General features: G+C 38.4%; 1 protein-coding gene across 12 annotated transcripts in view; it reads left to right on the forward strand.

The window, feature by feature from the left end:
- Nucleotides 1–19,708, forward strand: part of eya4 (EYA transcriptional coactivator and phosphatase 4) — a 454,812-nt gene that overhangs the window by 385,476 nt on the left and 49,628 nt on the right. For all 12 annotated transcript variants that reach the window (XM_072249790.1, XM_072249815.1, XM_072249809.1 and 9 more), the window contains one exon: nt 11,094–11,183. In XM_072249790.1, the coding sequence (XP_072105891.1) occupies nt 11,094–11,183 (90 nt within the window). The remainder of the gene's footprint in view (nt 1–11,093; nt 11,184–19,708) is intronic.

A 19,708-nucleotide genomic window follows, 5' to 3' on the forward strand; every position in this document is an offset into this window, starting at 1 on the left:
CATGTGCCTACCTAAGAGTCCTGTAATCTCCCATGCTAACTGCCTCTGCCACCACCCTTGGCAGAGCATTCCGGCCCCCGCTAATCTCTGTGTAAAAGAACTTGCCTTGGACAACTCCCTTGTATCTTCCTCTCACTTTAAATACCAGGCATTTTAATCATGGGGAAAAAAATTGTGGTTGTCTATTCTTACTAATGCTCCCATTTTTTACCAGCTTTCTTTGTGCTGTCTCAGTGTACAATTTTCTTCTCAACTAGATTGAATTCCATTTGCCACTTTGTGCCCTATTAGCCAGTCACTGACGTCTTCCTGCACCATCAAGCACTCTTTCATTCGATCAACCAGCATGCCAAATTTGGTATGATTGGCCCTTAAATTTACTTTAGAGTCATAGACTCATACCAGAGAAACAGCCCCCTCTGGCCCATGAAGTCTATTAACCACACAATTACAGTAATCCTACATTAATCCCGTTCTCCCTACATTCTGTCAAGTCACCCAGACTCAACCATTTAATAGGGGCAATTTGCAGAGGCCAATTAACTGACTGATCTGCACATTTTTGGATGTGAAAGGAAGCCAGAGCAGCCAGGGGAAAAGCACAGGGAAAACAAGTTTGGAACAATAATCTCACCCAGTACAATTTTGGCATGAGAAAAATATCAATAGCATTAGCAATAGACATCACAGCTACTTCTTACTTAATTTCCGGCCAGCCTTAGTGCCTGATAGGTTGCAAATCACTCCATTCCTTATGATGTACTGTAATTCTGGTGTATTGCAATATTCTTGATGTTTTCATCCACTCTAAAGCGATTAGTGGATTTGAATGAGAAAGTGAATGTAAAGCAAGAAGGTATAGCATTAAATTTGGAGGGAAGTGATTTAGAGATGATGTCAGGAACTCAGGGGCTATGTTCCCTCTAAGCTGCGCGCACGCGCACACGTTTTTCAACCAGCGCACAAAGGAAATTAATGTGTGCACAAAAGGTTAGTTACCTAAAATAATGTAGTCATTAATAATTATACTTATTGAAAATAATCTTTCAGCTAAATGTTTCTGTTAACTAGTTAATCGGCTAAATACTGTCACAAGAAATTGATAAGCATCACATACAAAGTAGCTTTACAGGTTTTAAGTGATGTCTTTGATGAACTGGCTGCACTGTGCAAGATTCTGCAAAAGAGTGGCCTGACACCGATTGATTCACTTCATTTTGCACGAGGCAAAATTAACAAGATAAGAAAGCAGTATCTGGGAGACAATGTTTTGTGAGTGACGAAGTTAAAATTTTGCTAAGCCAACAATGTGAAGAAAACGTCACAGTAGATACAAGTTCACTGTTGACTTTTATAAATCGTCTTTGTGTTCATTTAGAAGAAAGGTTTCCTGAAGATGAGGTACAAGAATGGTCAGCTTTTGATTTCTCCACAATTGCAGATTGTGACTTCATATTTGGGGATGAACAAGTTAATGCCTTATGTCTAAAATAGCATGATTTTCTAGCTGAAAATACTGTAATAGTTAGACAGTTTAATGATTTCAAATTTTCTGTGCAAGAAAAAATTAAATCCAAACTTTGCTCAAATGGTGGCATTTGTACTTCAAAATGAACAGTTTTGCGACCTTGCACAGTTGATGGACGTTGGGGTAAACTTTCTTGCGTCTGGTGCGGACTGTGAGCAAGGTTTTAGCCTAATGAATCAACTCAAAAACAAGCTGAGAAACCGTTTAGGTGAATGTCATTTGGACATGTTAATGAGAATCAAAAGCTGTCAATTGGATGGAAATTCTGTTAGTCTAGATGGGTTTACAAAGAATGTGTACATGCCAAAGACAGGAGAGAGATAAAATAACTGACTGACTTAAATATGTATGTTATCTTGTTATTATTCTGTGCAGTTTTATGTCAAATATTTTGTAAACCTACATAAACTGTGCCATGTGTGCATTCAGTGCCCACATGCTTTTGTCACAGGAAAAAAATTTGCACAACATAAGATTTTTGCACAACTGACTAAAAATTAGAGGGAACACTGCTCAGGGGTATGCACAGGATTTTAAATTTGCTGGCTTGGAGAGTCGTACACGTCTTTAGAGTTATCATGTAAGTCTAATTTCTAGGTTATGGGGCTGTGCCCAGGATTGCCTCCAATCTAACGTCTACCACCCTACTCACACCTCAACAGGAATCCCTTCTTCCACAAACAGGACTGAAAATTTGGAAAACACTCCACTAGAAAAGTTGTGAGGCTTGGTCAATTAAGAAATTTCAAAGGTAGATTCTGGTTGGCAAAGATACTGAAGATGAGAGAAGCAGAGCATAAAAAGCCCTAAGAAATGTTGGAACCGAGGATACTGATACTCACGTTATGAGAAACCAACAATTATGGAAACACCACATGAGAAATGAGTTATCTGCTGCTCATTTGGTAGCAAATTTGATGGAAAGAGAATAGGCAGCCAGTGCAAAGTGCCCTGTGGCCATTCCCCTCAATAATATGTATACCACTTTGGATAGTGTTGGGGGGAGGTGGTGGAGAGATAACCTAACAGACGGAACCGCAGTGGCTGGGTCTCCGAGTTGAGCTCTGTGGCTCAAAGGGGAAGGGGGAGAAGAGGAGTGCAATAGTTATAGAAGATTCTATAGTTTGAGGAGCAGACAGGGGATTCTGTGGATGTGAAAGGGAAAAGGCCATTCTGGATTGGGTGTTGTGTAATGAACCAGACCTGATTAGGGAGCTTAAGGTTAAGAAACTGTTAGGACTCAGTGAACATAATATAATAGAATTCACACTGCACTTTGAGAGGGAGAAGCTAAAATGAGATGTATCAGTATTACAGTGTGGAGTTAAAGGAATTACAGAGGCATGAGGGAAGAGCTGGCCAAAACTGATTGGAAGGGACACTAGCAGAGATGACCACAGAACAACAATGACATAAAAGCAAAAGAGAGGGCATATGATACAGCAAAAATTAGTAGGAAGTTAGAGGATCGGGAAGCCTTTAAAAACCAAAAGAAAACAACTAGAAAAGCCATAAAGAGAGAAAAGATGAAATATGAAGGTAAGCTAGCCAGTAAAATAAGAGGATATAAAATATACTTTAAGATATATAAATACGTAGTAAAAGAGAGAGTGGATATCTGACAGCTGGAAAATGACACTGGATCAGTAGTAATGGGGGACAAGGAAATGGCAGATGAACATAATAAGCATTTTGTGTCCATCTTCACTGTAGGAGACACTAACAGTATCCCAAAAATTTGAGTGTCAAGGCATAGAAATGAGTGTGGTTGCTATTAGTAAGGAGAAGGTGCTTGGGAAGCTGAAAGTTCTGAAGATTGATAAGCCACCTGGACCAGATGGACTGCACCCCAGGGTTTGGAAAGAGGTAGCTGAAGAGATTGTGGAGGCATTCATAGTAATCTTTCAAAAATCACTATATTTCACAATGGTTCCGCAGGACTCGAAAATCACAAATGTCATTCCATTCCTTAAGAAGGAAGGGAGACAGAATAAAGGAAAGAGCATTGAAAAGAAATGGCAGATGGATATAGTGTAGAGAAGTGTATAGTAATGCACTTAGGTAGAAGGAATAAAGGTGTAGACTATTTTCTAAATGGAGAAAAAAATTCAAAAATCAGAGGTGCAAAGCAACTTGGGAGTCATCGGGCAGTATTCCCACACAAAATGCTGGTGAATGCAGCAGGCCAGACAGCATCCAAAGGAAGAAGCACAGTCAACGTTTTGGGCCGAGACCTTTTGTCCGTCCTGATGAAGGATCTCGGCCCGAAATGTCAACTGTACTTCTTCCTATGGATGCTGCCTGGCCTGCTGCATTCCACCAGCATCTTGTGTGTGTTGCTTGAATTTCCAGCACCTACAGATTTCCACATGTTTGGACAGTATTCCCTAAAGGTTAACATAAGAACATAAGAAATAAGAGCAGGAGTAGGCCATCCGGCCCATCGAGCCTACCCCACCATTCAATAAGTTCATGGCTGATCTGTCTGTAAACCCAGATCTATCTACCTGCCTTTTCCCCATAACCCTTAATTCCTTTACTATGTAAAAATCTATCTAACTGTTCCTTAAATATATTTAGTGAAGAAGCCTCAACTGCTTCCCTGGGCAGAGAATTCCACAGATTCACCACTCTCTAGGAAAAACAGTTTCTCTTCATCTCAGTCCTAAATCTTCTCCCCTGAATGCTGAGGCAGATTGAGTAACAGATTGAGTTGGTGGTAAGGAAGGCAAATGCAATGTTAGCATTAATTTTGAGAGGATAACAATATAAAAGCAAAGATGCAGTGCTGTGGCCTTGTATGTCATTGATCAGACCGCACTGTGGTGAGCAGTTTTGGGCCCCTTATCTATGAAAAGATGTACTGGCATTGGAGAGGGTCCGGAGGAGATTCATAGAATGAATCTGGGAATGAGAGGGTAAATGTATGAGTTGCGTTTGATGGTTCTGAGAATGTACTCACTGGAGTTTAGAAGAATGGCGGGGGGGGGGGGAGGAATCGTAATTAAACCTATCAAAAATTGAAATGCCTAGATAGGATGGATATGGAGAGGATGTTTCCTATAGTGGAGGAATCCAGAACAAAGGGGCACAGCCTCAGAATACAGGGACATCCATTTAGAATAGAGATGAGGAGGAATTGCACTTACCGTCAGGTGGTGTACCTGTGGAATCCATTTTCACAGTGCTCTTTGGGTATATTTAAATTGGGGGTTGATAGGTTCTTGATTAGTCAAGGCGTCAAAGGTTACGAGGATGAAGGCAAGAGAATGAGGTTGAGAAGGATAATAAATCAGCCATGATGGAATGACAGAGCAGACTCAATGGGCCAAATAGCCAAATACTGCTTTGATGTCTTACGTTCTTATGGTTAACTAGAATGCACTACTCAGACTTTGAATCTCAGAAGAATTAAAGTAACTTTAAATCCACAGTTTTCCTGCTCTGTTTACCAGAGGTTTATTTTTCCATTCTCTTTTTAATTGAAGCCTTCTCAAATCATGCATTAGTTCAATAAAAAGCACATTCACAACATTGAGATCTGTAGGTGTTTTTTTAAAAGAAATTGGTTGCATCACATTCAGACTTTAAAGTCTGTCTTGCAGTTCAAAACAGTACTCTCCAACTAAATGTTTTCTTTCATGTGGTACACTGATCATGTAGGTTCCATTGTTCTCACCAAAACCATTGAAAAGTACAGCAGTGCAGTTTTCATATCTTAACACATGCTGCTTTTGCTTATGGCTCAGATTGTCCTGCTTGAATATTTTTGTTAAATATTATGTAAACATTTTTAAAGTTTCTAATTACGCACCATAATTTCTAAATTGGGGAGAGACACTCGCAGAAGTTGTGGAACACCATGTTAAGATCACTTGTGGCAGGCTAGTCTGGAAGGTTAAATCACACACAATCCAGAGGAAGATAGCAGATTGGATTTATCAGTCAGTTCACCTATTATTTCCACAACTGGCTCTCCATTAATTGAAGTCGTACCTTCAAAATCATTCCAGTAAACTCTTCCAGTCCTACACTTCTTTATTTCTGACTCCTTAGTCATCACTGAATTTAGTCACTCCACCAAGGATCATCTGGGGCCTCAACCCCAGAATTTATCTGTCTCTCTCCCTATATAGATATTTGCTCTCATGGATCTATCTCAGATAATGTTTGACAGAGCAGCGGTAAAATATTTAAGATGTGTTGCTAAACTGAAGGTTCTGTAGAAATGTAGGTTGTTCTTCTTTTGTCAGTGTATAGGAAATGTTTGCAAGAAAAGCTAAATAAAAATCAATTTATTTCTAATGAAGGATAAGCCAACCTTCAGAAATGTCAACAAATGACAGAGCATAGAGCGGTTGAGTGTTGACTTGTGCTGTACTGAGTCACAATTGTGTTGCGGAAAATTACAGGAAGCCATTGTCCTTCAAAGCTCCAATCAGTGTGAACGTATTGATTCCAGAATCTATCATGCACTTTATTTATTATCCCAGGCAATGGTAATAAAAACAGAAAGGGCCCAAATAGTAATTTGCTGATAGTTACAAAATATCCAAGTGCAGGAAAATGAGTTTAATATAGATTGGTTCTCGCTCGTTCTTGTGAACATAGTGGGCCAACTCTGTGTCATTCTAACTCTGTCTGATCGGCACCCAATTGGCAAACCTTAACATTTATTCTTTCTACTACAGAAGCTCAGTGGCTGCAGTACGTATCATCAACAAAATGCACTGCATTTATTTGCCTGGGTTATCTTGTCAGCACCTGCCAAAGCTACAACCAAGGACAAGGGCAACTAGCTAGTGGAACACCACCACCTGCAGGTTCTCTTCTAAACTGCACATTCTCTTCAATGAAATGCGTATTGTCCTTCCTTCATTATCACTGGATCTAAACTCTGGGGCTCCCAAACCCAAAAGCAATCTTGGGAGTACCTATACTAGAAGAACCAACAGTTTAAGAAAGCACCTTACCATCTCATTCCCAAGGCCAGTCAGAGATGGATAATAGCAACATCCACATTCTCACATCCCAGAGATAAAAAGACTAGTGTTCAATTAGATTTTTTGTTTAGTTTTATAACATTCACGACAATTCAATGATCTATGTGCACAGACGTCTAACTCTTCACCATCTATAATCTAAAATTTCTCCATTCTGTTCCACTCTTTTAAAATCCAAATTGGATGACTTCACACTTGCCTATATTGAAATCAATTTACCTTGATTTGCTTAATCAATCGATATCTGTTATGCAATAAAAAATTAAGCATTCAGTAATTTAATAATTCCATATGTTCTGCTTTATTTATTGTAACATTGACAAAAATAAACAAATATTTTATTTTTAACCCTAAACCATTAATAAGATTGTTAACTGTTCCGATTACAAATGTTATCATCTTGGACAATGGCTGTAAAACTGTCCCAATTCTGCAATCTTTATATGCAGAAAGTGAATCCACAAATCTCAGTTTTGAATTTTTATATTGGCATGTCACTGTGGAACATAAATGCTTCCATTTTTTGCTCTAGGATTTCTAGGATCAGATTTTCACAATAACTTTTTAAAAATTGCATATTTGCAGAACTATCCTTGTTATCAATGGGTGACTAAAATTTCTTCTACCTTACAATTAGGATATTTTGAAAACTATTTATTTTGCTGTCAAATTTTACGGAAATCTGTATTTTCTAAATTAGGAAAAAGAAACATAATAGGTTTGCTATTTAACTAACCTAGAAAAGGTACCAGTGAATCAAACTGCTCAGAATTTCATGTTTGGACACCTCATCAAAGTCAAGTTGGATCTTTGTTCTTCACACATCAGAATACACTGTTTTTGTCTGCTGCTGCTGCTGCTGGACACCAAAATCTAGTAACTGCTAAGGGAAATTATAGATAATAACTAAGGTCATGAATGTAGCTATTATTTTGTCATGCTGGTCTATGTAATTGAGTTATTACTGTTTAAAGTGCTTGTTTTAAATATATGTTGCAAGAACCTAAATGTCAAGTCACAATGATAAGAAAACCAGCATATTAGGTATGTATAACAGGAGTAATTTGGTCTCTGCTTTCTCGGCCATGGAACAAAAGGTAGCAATGAATCTTCCAGTTGTCTAGACATCAATAAATTTTTAATTATTACATCCACAGTTCACTCCTCAGGATTTACGTTAGAATGAGAACTGCAGCTAATATAGCCGTAACAGGATAGGTGGGAGGATGAAGGCTATTGACTGTAGGGTATGTGGTATATTTTATCAGTGCAGTGACAGTTTCAAGAGTACTTTGGAATACTTTACTAGATGCACACAGGAAGAATTACTGAGCCATTAAATGAGAATGAGACAGTCTGTGAAAAACAATGTCAAAATAATGGCCAACTTGCCAAAATGTAAATAGAACTGAGGCAATGTGAGTGTAACTGCTGGTAGAAGGGTAAAGAAGAACTATAATTAACATATGTATTTCTTCTTACAACCATGTGGAATCCATAGTCTTATTTTCGTAGGAAATATAGTCACAGCAATCAAATTTAAAATATATTGTAAAAGACCACTTCTCATTTCAGTTCAAAATTATTAAAATAGATGTTTTGTAAAAAATTCTGAACTTTACTTAAAGTATGGCAAAAAAAACAATAGTTATGTTCTCGTAGCATTTTTCAAAATATTCATCCAATGTACAGTAAGATCAGTTTTTCCAACAATTTTTTTGCTCAGGTAAAATTAAATGACTGAAATAAATATTTCACTATATTTATACTCAAGAATGTCAAATTATTATGTTCATTGTAGAGTTACAAAAAATCTTATGGTAGTAAATCTATTTTTATTTTAGTTTAGTTACCATAACAACAAATCAGGAGGACTGGTATTTGACCTATTCTGACCTGCAGTTGATGATGGTTTCTGCAGCTGATGCCAGTTGGTCTGCAGAATTTTTAAAAATGCTGAACCCTTAAATAATGGTTCTTGACAGAACAAGACAGGTGTCAAAGAAGACTACAGTTACTTGATTAACTTTTTTGCTGCCTGTAGAAACTTCAACTTGCCCAGTTTATTTTTTCAAATTGTACTACGTGCATCTACATCAAAAGTTTATATTGATACTCAGAAATAAATGAGGCACACAAAATGAATGAAACAGAAATTTTAATAAAAATATTTGCAATAACGTGCTCACAGACTTTATAATCCACAGGCTAAGTCCCTATTTATTTTCCGTAGAAATTAGCACAACAAAATGTGATGTTGTATAATCCACTTTCTGAAACAAACTGCAGTAATATCCTCATACTTCTGCCATCTTCTGAAGTACACATGACTGAGAAAATGAAGAATGAGTATACAGAACCAGCCAAGCAACTCGGTAGAGAGGGTAGAAGGGATATCAGATGAGGCTTGTACACTTTAGGGTGTTCACCTAGATGTCAGAGAGGAACTTCATTTAAGAACATCCTCTCTGAAATCTGCAAATTGCTCCATCCATACCAAAAACACTAGAATAAGATAAGGGCTGTTTTACCAATAGCTGTTAATGTAACTGTTGCTTTGTGCTCTAATGCACCAGGGCCCTTTCAGGCTGGAAATAGAGGTACTGGAAAAGTCCTGAGGGTAGCCGTTCACTGTTGCAAGTCAGTGACACTCTCTGCCTAAGTTCTTGCATTTCTTTTTCTCCTTCTGGATGCAGAAAGCAGACTAGAGTTGGAAGGATCACATTCTTCCTCATGGGAGGAAGCCATTGACTGCACACATGGTTGTTTTCTGAACACTGCTTAATACTTTTGAGTAAGCATGGCTGGCGGTTTATTAACAACAAGCATCACACTGGCCAGTTTCATTGCAGCCTGCTGTGCTCATATATTTGAGCCCCCAGTAGAAAGCTGGAGGTTGGATATGGCGAACAAGAGCTGTCATGACATGGTTGATCACTCCAGTGCACAACCCAGGCAAAACTGGACAGCATTCATACAACTAACACCGTGCTGACAAGCAAAGTGTGATGAACCATTGTGACTGTTTCACTGTGTTGACTCACTGGAGGAACTCTGCGGTATTCAGTGAAGTGGATGTCAAGACCTGCTGTAAACAATACAACATTATCTCCGGGATGATTTAGATTACACAGTGGACAACTGTTGGGTAGGAAAAGAGGACAAGTTAAAGAACCTAGACAAGTCCTGTCGAAGGATCTCAGCCCGAACTGAAAGATATGGGTATCTTTCCCATAGATATTGCCTGGCCTGCTGAGTTCCTCCAGCATTTTGAGTGTGTTGCTTGGATTTCCAACATCTGCAGATTTTCTCTTGTTTTTAGACAGGGGCCTTTATGCTCATGTTTTCTCTGGTTAGACTCACCCAAATGCAATATATGCAAAGGAATCCCATTTACCAACTTTCTACCCCTTACTTCCCTTCAGTTGTTGAATGTCATACTGTCCACTTGGCCACAAAGCAAAAAATAAAAATAATCATTCTAAACCGAATGTATACATAAAAATATGCCATATTTCCTAAAGACATCAGCCAATTAGCCCTGTGATGTGATGCCATGTGTTATTGCTGGCCCAAGAATTGCTAAGAAGTCCAAACACTATTGACACTGAAAGGCTGCAGCCTGCTGACTGTAGGTGACTTCACAGAATGTCTTTAAGCAGCCTTGGGAATCACATCCTTAAGAAACACTGGCTGGATGGTGGCAAGAGCAAAATAATGGTGGGGAGAACATAATCTCCACCGTCCTGTCAGGGCACTTGATCACCAATATTAGGCAATCGTCTGTTTAACAATATCCACTTGTGAAAATGGTTTAAATTTTAAAATGATGAGTATCAGTTCTATGAAAGAACATGAAAGAGAAAATATAAAGCAAGTACTACTGAGAATAAATTTAAATGTGTTGGATGAGTTGTAACAAGTCTACAGAAAGAAAAATTATGTTTCCTGTAGTGGCTAGTCTATTTGTAATTTCACACTCACTTTGAATCAGTCAGAGTTCTAGGCCCTTGAAATCACAGAGAAGTTACAATGAGCTGATAACAGGAAACACAATAGATACACAAAATAAATCCTGTCTTCTTGTTTCCCATATATCTCAATTTGATCTCCGAAGTGCAAAATGTATTGAGGTATATACATACCACACTAGATCTTCACAGATCATTAAATATTTCAGTGGAAGCTTCATAGGCAAGTTTTGGTATTGTTGTAAACACATTCTCATTAAGTAATCTGCCATGTGTATTGCTAATGAATCTGATATTTCAAGAGTTACATGGTTCATAGTTACTATGAATTCATTACTGAATCTCGTTCCTATGAGTTCATGACGTAATCAAGTTAACATAAACTTACCATTTAGTAAAAGAAATCTCTTTCCTTTAGTTTTTACATTTTTCCTTAAGAAGTTGTATGTGGTGAATGTACATGTTAAACTCTGAAGTGCTGGTTCAGGTTATTGCTCCACCTCCATGAATTATGTGAACTGGAGATACAACATAATGAGCCCTCTAAACTGTAAAGCAAGGTGGTTTCTGATGGCAACTTTTATTTTTCAGGATCCACCAATGGCTGTTACACTTGGACTTCGGATGGAAGAAATGATTTTCAATCTGGCTGACACACATTTGTTTTTCAATGATTTAGAGGTACAAGCATTTTATCAACTACAGAGTTCATTTTAGTGTCCAGAAGTTTCCAAAATATGTCTTCACTTTTACAGCAACTGTGCCAAACTTCATATTTCACAAAATTAATCAAAGTTTTTTTTTGATGATTGAAGGACAAATATGAATCCTATGTATTTTTACTGATATTGTATTAAATGATATTGTACAGATTGATACAAACATTATTAAAATTGATATTGTTTTGCAGGTGGTAACTTTAATAATTTAGAGCAAATTTTTCATTTTATTTTGGGGTAAACAATGAATCTATTCCGACCATTTAATTGAAATATCAGATTTAGGTTAAGCTGTTAGTGAATGTGTGATTTTAAAAAAGGAAAGACTGACTGAATTGCAAGACTTTGCCCAATAGCTAAATTAGTTAAGCCTTTGTCTTTGACTTGCAGCCAGGAGGCCATTAGTTCAAGTTCCAGCTTTGCCTGACACTCAAGTTTGCCTTCTTGTTGGATTTGTTGTGCCGGTTCTTGGCCAGGACATTTTATTAATTCTTCATAGAAAAAGAGCAGAAGCTTGGTTTAAAAAAAAACATGCCCTATAACTATGCCCTATAACAACTCGGAGATTGAGTATAGGAGATTATCAGCAACTAGGCTGCAGAACAATTTTAAGGAGTGCAGGAGAGAAATGCTTTAATCTGAGGAGAAAATGAGTAATAATTTTAGGCTAAAAATGACAGTATGTTCTACATTGAATGTTTTGTACTTAAGAAATCCAGTATCAGTTACAGATCAATCCTGTTTGAGTGAGGCTCAGAGGGGGAACATAGCTATTAAGTATTCATGTTAGTCAGTAGCTTCACTTAACTTTGCAGAGTATTCCCCTGTACACAAGTAAATAATGCAAACGCATTTATTATGCAACAATGGAATGAATGTCTGTCTAAGAATTGGTGATTGTAACGAAGTGAATAGAACAACAGTAAAATAAATCAGTTATATTACTCAGTGGCACCGCAGACAGTAAACAATCAAGGACTTTAACAGAGATTTGGGAATTAGTCAAAGCCATTGTTGCAAAGGAAGAGAGCTGAGAAACTGAGCAAATGACAAACCATAGTACTGAAATCCTTTCAGCAAATTAAATGTAATCCTACCACAGAGATGCTAATTGAATTGAGTGATATTGAATGGAAAATTTAGGCATCAGCTGTAGTAGATTAAATTAGATGCCAGAGATGAATCCTCGTGCCTGAGTATTATGAGAGGTTACATAGTTATGCCATTGTCACTCAAACATAGGAAGGACTAGTTCTGAGACCAGTAAAAATTAAACCCTTGCAGTACACAGGAATGTCATGTTAATTCATTGCACTTAAGATAAGCTTTTGGTTCAAAAAGCATTTTGGAATAACAATCTGCCCTTTTCTCATTCCCATTGTCCACTGGCTCTGGAGTCCCTATTGTTTAGGAACTATGGATCCCAAATTGTTCCAATGGGATGACTGACTCAGCTAAATAAGTAGTGAACACTACCACCAAATTATCGGTAAGGCTGTTAGTGCATTAATGCAGGTCATGACATCAGGGCAGTGTTGATCTGATGCCAGCAGTGCCACTCTGCAGCTAGTGCATTAACCTCACACATTCAATAGCAGGATGAACACTTTCTCCACATTCCTTCTCCATAGCAATGTAAAGCAATTGTCAGCTACTTACAGAGAGCAGCAGATAGAGTAAGGCTGTGGCTTCACAAGAATTATAGTCTTTCATGTGCTCATTAACCGCATGCACTAGCTTTGTGGGCATCAGATATCTGCTTGGAGATGGGCCACAAGCAGAAGGCAATCCTTTCCCTGTCATTGTTAATGCACAGCACATTGTGCAGTTCAGTGCTCAGTATCCTTGCTACCTTCATATTGCAACAGCTGCTGTGTCATCTCCATCTGAACAAACACTACAATGTTTTTGAAAAGGGCTGTACGCTAACAATGTGACTCTTCACACTGTTGTGTAGCCCATACATGATAGTCAACTAATGCCATGCTGCCAAATAAAGAGTGACTGAAGAAATCATTGCCATATTCAAGCATTGAATCTGCAGCCTGGACTACCCTGGGCTATGCCTGCAGTATGCGATGGAGCAGCCTGGCTTTATGCTCTCATTAGTACTTCTTGCACTCTCTGTGAATCATGTTACAAAATACCTTTGTGCTACTCACAGGCAATGTGATCATCCTCCACCTAGGCAACAAAGTTGCTGATTTGACCTTGAAATACTTGATGCTTATAATGGTTGGATGTTTCCAGTTGCTGGAAAGATTGGGGTCCCAGATGTGTGACCTTCTGCAACGCTTGAATCTGTGGATAGATTTTCTGACAGTCCAACCAATGCACCAAACTATTTCATTCTGAACAGCCATCAGCTTTGTGTTAACAATACTGTTACAGTCTTCATTTGAGTCTTTTGCAACAGAACCTCTGTCGACCACACTGGCAGTTACATTTTCCTTTACTATTTCCCTGGCTAGAAGCAAACATGCTCCATGTTCTTGCTCCTCCCATCACCACCTAGCCAAGGCTGGCTGTTGATTTTGGCTGGTTCAATGATGGTGAGCACTTCCTCTTCCATATGAGTTAAACATTTCCCTGAGCAGCTTGCTGCTACTGTTGCCTCCGGTTGTACATTACTTTTCCCTCCAAAGGTGTCACTGAATCCCATGCATATGTTGGAATAACTTTTCTGTCATGATTGATTAGCTGAATGCATTATGCAAGCTGTGAGCTTTGTGCAAAATTGGAGCTGTGCCAAGTGTTTGAGGGTGCAGTTAGGAACAGAAATTGATTATGAGGGATTGTAGGTGAGCTTAATTTCAACATTTAAGTGAAGTTAGAATAAGTATATAGAGGGCTATGGTCCTGGTGCGCTCGATGGGGGTAGACTGTTTAAATGGTTCAGTAGTAACCAAGTGGCCAGGAGGTCTGTTTCTGTGCTGTACTTTTTCTTCTAAAAAGCAACAAAGAACAACTAAACAAGAAATAAGGAAAGGGAAGATAGAGTATGAAAGTAAATTAGCACGAAATATAAAAACAGATAGCAAAAGTTTTTATAAATATATAAAGCGGAAGAGGGTGGCTAAAGTCAATGTAGGTCCCTTGGAAGACGAGAAGGGGAAATTGATATTGGATAAGGAAATGGCTGAGGCATTGAACGACTATTTTTGGTTGGTCTTCACAGTGGAGGACACGTCTAATATACCAAAGAATGATGTTATGGACAAAATGGGAGGTGAGGACCTCGATAAAATCACTGTCACTAAAGAGATAGTGATGAGCAAACTAGAGGACCTAATGGTAAATAAGTCCTCTGGTCCTAGTGGGATGCATCCCAGGGTGCTGAGGGAATTGGCGGAGGTTATAGTAGACACGTTGGTAATCATTTACCAAAACTCTCTAGACTCTGGGCAGGTCCCGGCAGATTGGAAGACAGCAAATATCACACCACTTTTTTAAAAAGGATGTAGCAAAAGACGGGCAACTATAGGCCAGTTAGCTTAACATCTGTAGTCAGAAAAATGCTTGAAGCTGTCATTAAGGAAGAAATAGTGAAACATTTAGAAAGGAGTGGTTCCATGAGACAGACGCAGCATGGATTCAGAAAGGGCAGGTCCTGTTTGACAAACTTACTGGAGTTCTTTGAGGACATAACGAGTGCAGTGGATAGAGGGAAACAGGTGGATGTCGTATACTTGGATTTCCAAAAGGCGTTCAATAACGTGCCGCACAAGAAACTTATAAATAAGATGCGGATACATGGAGTCGGAGGAAGTGTATTGGCATGGAGAGTGGATTGGTTAACCAATAGAAGGCAGAGAGTTGGTATAAATGGGTGTTTCTCCGGTTGGTAGTCTGTGGTGAGTGGGGTGCTGGGCCTGCAGCTGTTTACCATTTACATTGATGATTTGGAAGAGGGGACTGAGTGTAGCGTAGCAAAATTTGCTGATGACACTAAACTGAGTGGAAAAGCTAATTGTACAGAGGATGTGGAGAGTCTGCAGAGGGATATAGATAGGTTAAGTGAGTGGGCCAAGATCTGGCAGATGGGATACAACATTGGTAAATGCAAGATCATCCACTTTGAAAGGAATAATAGAGGAGTAGATTATTATTTAAATAGTGAAAGATTGCAGCATGCTGTTGTGCAGAGGGACTTCGGAGTGCTTGTGCATGGATCGCAAAAAGTTAGCTTGCAGGTGCAACAGGTTATTAAGAAGGCAAACAGAATGTTGGCCTTCATTGCTAGAAGGATTGAATTCAAGAGCAGGGAGGTCATGCTGCAAATATACAGGGTACTAGTGAGGCCGCACCTGGAGTACTGTGTGCAGTTCTGGTCTCCATACTTGAGGAAGGATAAACTGGCTTTGGAGGCAGTGCAGGGGAGGTTCACCAGGTTGATTCCAGAGATGAAGGGGGTTAATTTATGGGGAGAGATTGATTTGCTTGGGTCTATACTCTCTGGAATTCAGAAGAATGAGAGGGGATCTTATAGAAACATACAAAATTTTGAAAGGGATAGATAAGGTTGAAGTAGGAAAGTTGTTTCCATTGGTAGGTGAGACTGGAACTAGGGGACATTGCCTCAAGATTCAGGGGAGAAGATTTAGGACGGAGATGAGGAGGAACTGTTTTTCCTAGAGAGTGGTGAATCTGTGGAATTCTCTGCCCAGGGATGCAGATGAGGCTTCTTCACTAAATATATTTAAGATACCGTTAGATAGATTTTTACATAGGGAATTAAAGGTTATGGGGAAAAGGCAGGTAGATGGAGCTGAGTTTACGGACAGATCAGCCATGATCTTATTGAATGGCGGGGCAGGCTCGATGGGCCGGATGGCCTGCTCCTGCTCCTATTTCTTATGTTATTATGTTCTACCAACATTTAAATAACATTGCCAAGATAGTCCTGTAAACTTTTGGTTTCCCCTGTTAACTTTTTAGGCACCTGAGGAAAAAAAGTAACTGCATTTATATAGCAGTTTTTCATTTCTTTTTACATCCTAAAATTCTTGCACCCCCGAAAAGATGCTTTTAAAGTGCAGTCACTGTTGTTTAAAAGGAGAATGCAGCAGCCAATTTGTCTCCAGCAAGTGAAAATTATGATTGAGGTGTAAATGTTGGCTGCATTGCTGTGGAAAGATGCTCTTTTCTAACAGTCCCAAGAGTTCTTCTACATTGACATATCTGGCAAGCAAGCTGTAGTTTGATATCCAAATGGTAGCACTTCTGGCAATCCATAGGCCCCTCAGTGCTCAACCAGAATATTTGATAGAGTTTGTGTTAATTAAATCCTCATCTTTCTGATTCAATGGAAGAAGTACAACAGCTGGACAAATCAGGCTCTTAATGAGGCAGATTTTGAAAATAGGTTTCTTTTATAAGATGCCTGTTTTAAAGTTTTGTTGCACTAGTGTTGCTGTAATAACGTTAATCACAAAACATTTGAGTAAACATTAGAGAAGTGAGTTTGATTACCATCTTGATGAGAACCTTTAGTACAAAGTCTTATTCAGTGGACTATATGAATTGAATAATCTTAAACCCCAATAAAATTAGCAACATATTCTGTTTAATTATAGTGTTATGCAAATATCAATTGTATTGACAATGTGGAAATATATCTTAGTATAGACAATTCATAATGTGAACTATTTTTTCCTTCTTCAGAATCCTTTTATTGAAATCTTTTGTACTGTTTATGATTTTTAAAAGTTCATTCTTTATCATCCCTTCACACACATTAGAAAAATGTGCATGAAAATGGAGAAATAAAACTAAAGATTATAAAAGGATAAATATTTTATATGCTGTTCCTTATAATTATTTTTTGTCCACAGGAATGTACTTGGAATTCAGGAAAGGTGGGGCATTTCTGGTTATTGGATTGGGGGTGGACACGTTGTGTCGGGGAGGGAGTTATGTGCCAACACATTTGGAAATTGCACCCAGCAGCCATCTCACACATCTCTTGTTGGAAAATACACACCAAGCAGCAGAGTGGACAGGTGCTTTTAAACTTACCATCTGCCCAAAGGAGGTTGCCTTGTTCAACACCTTCCCTGGGAAATCTTTACAGTTCACCCTCTTTCAGACTAGTCCATGCCATGGCAGCCAAGGTTGCACATGCCTTTCATACCAAGCCTACATAGATCTCAAAGGCATAAAAAACCAAAGCTGATCTGTTTCAGCAGAAATAGGTTTTAGATTCCCCTCCCGTATTTTTCATTTTCTTATAAAAACTTTACTTCATTAAAATTTTAATCATCAGCCTTGGAAGATAACTTGAGCTCCCCCTCTTCTTAAACTGTCAGTAATACTATGAAAATTGTCATTTTATGTAAATAGACAGTGAAACTTCTGTACACATTAATTCAATTCCAGGTAGTTTTTTTTTTGCAGTGTAATTCCAGGTAGTAAATATATTCAATATTCTTATTGTAGTGTTCTTGAGGCAGAAATCAGACTCAAGACCAGAGTAGAACTAATTCCATTGCCCCATTAAATAAACATAAATTTTGGGCATGCATACATGTACTGTCAAGTGTGAAAGTCTTCAACTTGCTGACAGTTTGCTTCGATGCATGACTCTGCATTAAATCCAGAGTGTGAAATTCTAAGCTTTTAAAGGTCTGAAACATTCAGTGAAATGTAAAGTCCTCATTACATTGACAGCTGACTTTGATATAGCAAATATAGCAAATCCATAATTTTTAAAATGATAAAATAACCGACCTTAATTTACAATATTTCTCAAAACTGTGACCCGATGTTTATTTCATTTTCTGTAAAATGTGTGTTAAAATTTATTTAAATAGAGACGTTTATTTCCAATTCTACTGTTTTCCATTTACCAGAATTCTCAATCTGGTTGGGGGTTTAGGGCATTGCTGTTATTGGATATTGAATTCCCAAACAGAATGCTTCAGGATAGCAAATAACCCCAGTGGAACAGGGGAAATGCACTGCACAGATCCCATAGAGCTTTCTCATTGTTTCCTCCATGGTCAGTGGTGAGTGTCCCCCTTTGAAGCTGACCGGAAAATCAGTGAAAATAACTTGTCAGGCAGAATGTGTGAGGAAAATTGCTATAGGACGATCGGTAAAAATATACCCCAATTTCTACCGAGAGATCCATTCAATGGGAGTCACAGAATCAGGGTTCAAAATGCAATCATTCAGGCACTGGGCAGGTCTTTGTTAGACCAACATCAAATTGAAGCAACTTAGAGCAGTTAACCTCCTTTGACTTAATAAGGCATCCAAAGCACTTTGCAGAAGCACTATTGAACAAACCTTGGCAATCACAAGTAAATATTCGGCAAACCAATCAAAAGCTTGATAAAAGTAGTTTTAAGGTCAAATGTGAGAGAAAGAGTAATGTTTGGAAAGGACCTTTGATAGCTGAATGCATGAATAGTATTGACTGAGTGCTTAACACTGGGGAGTTCAGAAGGCCAAAGTTGAAGGAATACAGCTATGTAGGTCAGTGACAGGGCTGGAAGGAAGAATCAGAGGAAGACCCTGGAAGGATTTGGAAACAAGGATGTGTAAATTAGAATTGTGGATTTACGGAACAGATACTCCTGTAGGTCAAGAGATCACATGACTGGTGTAATTCAGAAGAATGAAACATTTATTTATGTTTCAGCTACTTATTTAATTATTGCAACCAATTCCCTTTCAGTCACTCTGAGACAAAACTAACTTTACAGGCAAATTCTCCTTTATAGGGGCTTGTATTCCTAGAGAGTAGTCTTTATTGCAATTTTTCAGAACATGACACATTATCATAGGCACATCTCAAGAAAAGCGAATTGACAAAAATAAATTTTATTTATTTATTTACCTTTTTTTTACATAAATTCCATAGAGTAAATTTTAGTCCATATCCCAGTTTTTTGGACAGTGATTTGTAAATTTTGTAAGGTCGAAAGACCGTAACATGAACGGCCATAACGCAAGCATTGCCTGTACTCACTTTAGCTTTCTACACTACTAATCTTTCGTGTTGACCTACCATGTCAGTATCTAAATAAAGTACTGCCGAGCCTGCTTTAGGCACAAGCCCTGACTTTCTCACAGCCTGTTAAAAAGAAATCTCCAGCAGTGCAACAGTGCATACTCGCATAAACCAGACTGCAGAAGATTTTGATATTGCCAGGCATTCACTGTTAATACAAACTGCCAAAATGAACTGCAGTACAGAAAACTTCATTAAAATAGCCTCATGAAAAAACAACATGACTTATAAGTTGCTACTAAGAATAACCAGGACACACTTACAGAGCTCCCCTGTGTTTAGGATTAGCAGGGTCTCCATGTACCCACCATGACCTGAAATCTAACTCTCTCCATCAATCTCCTCCTGCACCTCTGTCATCTCTTACACATGTGCTGCACGGTGTTTCAACTCACTGCAGCGGATCCCTGCTCTGTAACACTATCAACTGAGAATGGTACAGAAAGCACACAATAATGTTTTCTCAGGTT

Source organism: Mobula birostris, chromosome 2 (assembly GCF_030028105.1).
Source record: "Mobula birostris isolate sMobBir1 chromosome 2, sMobBir1.hap1, whole genome shotgun sequence".
Taxonomy (NCBI): Eukaryota; Metazoa; Chordata; class Chondrichthyes; order Myliobatiformes; family Myliobatidae; genus Mobula; species Mobula birostris.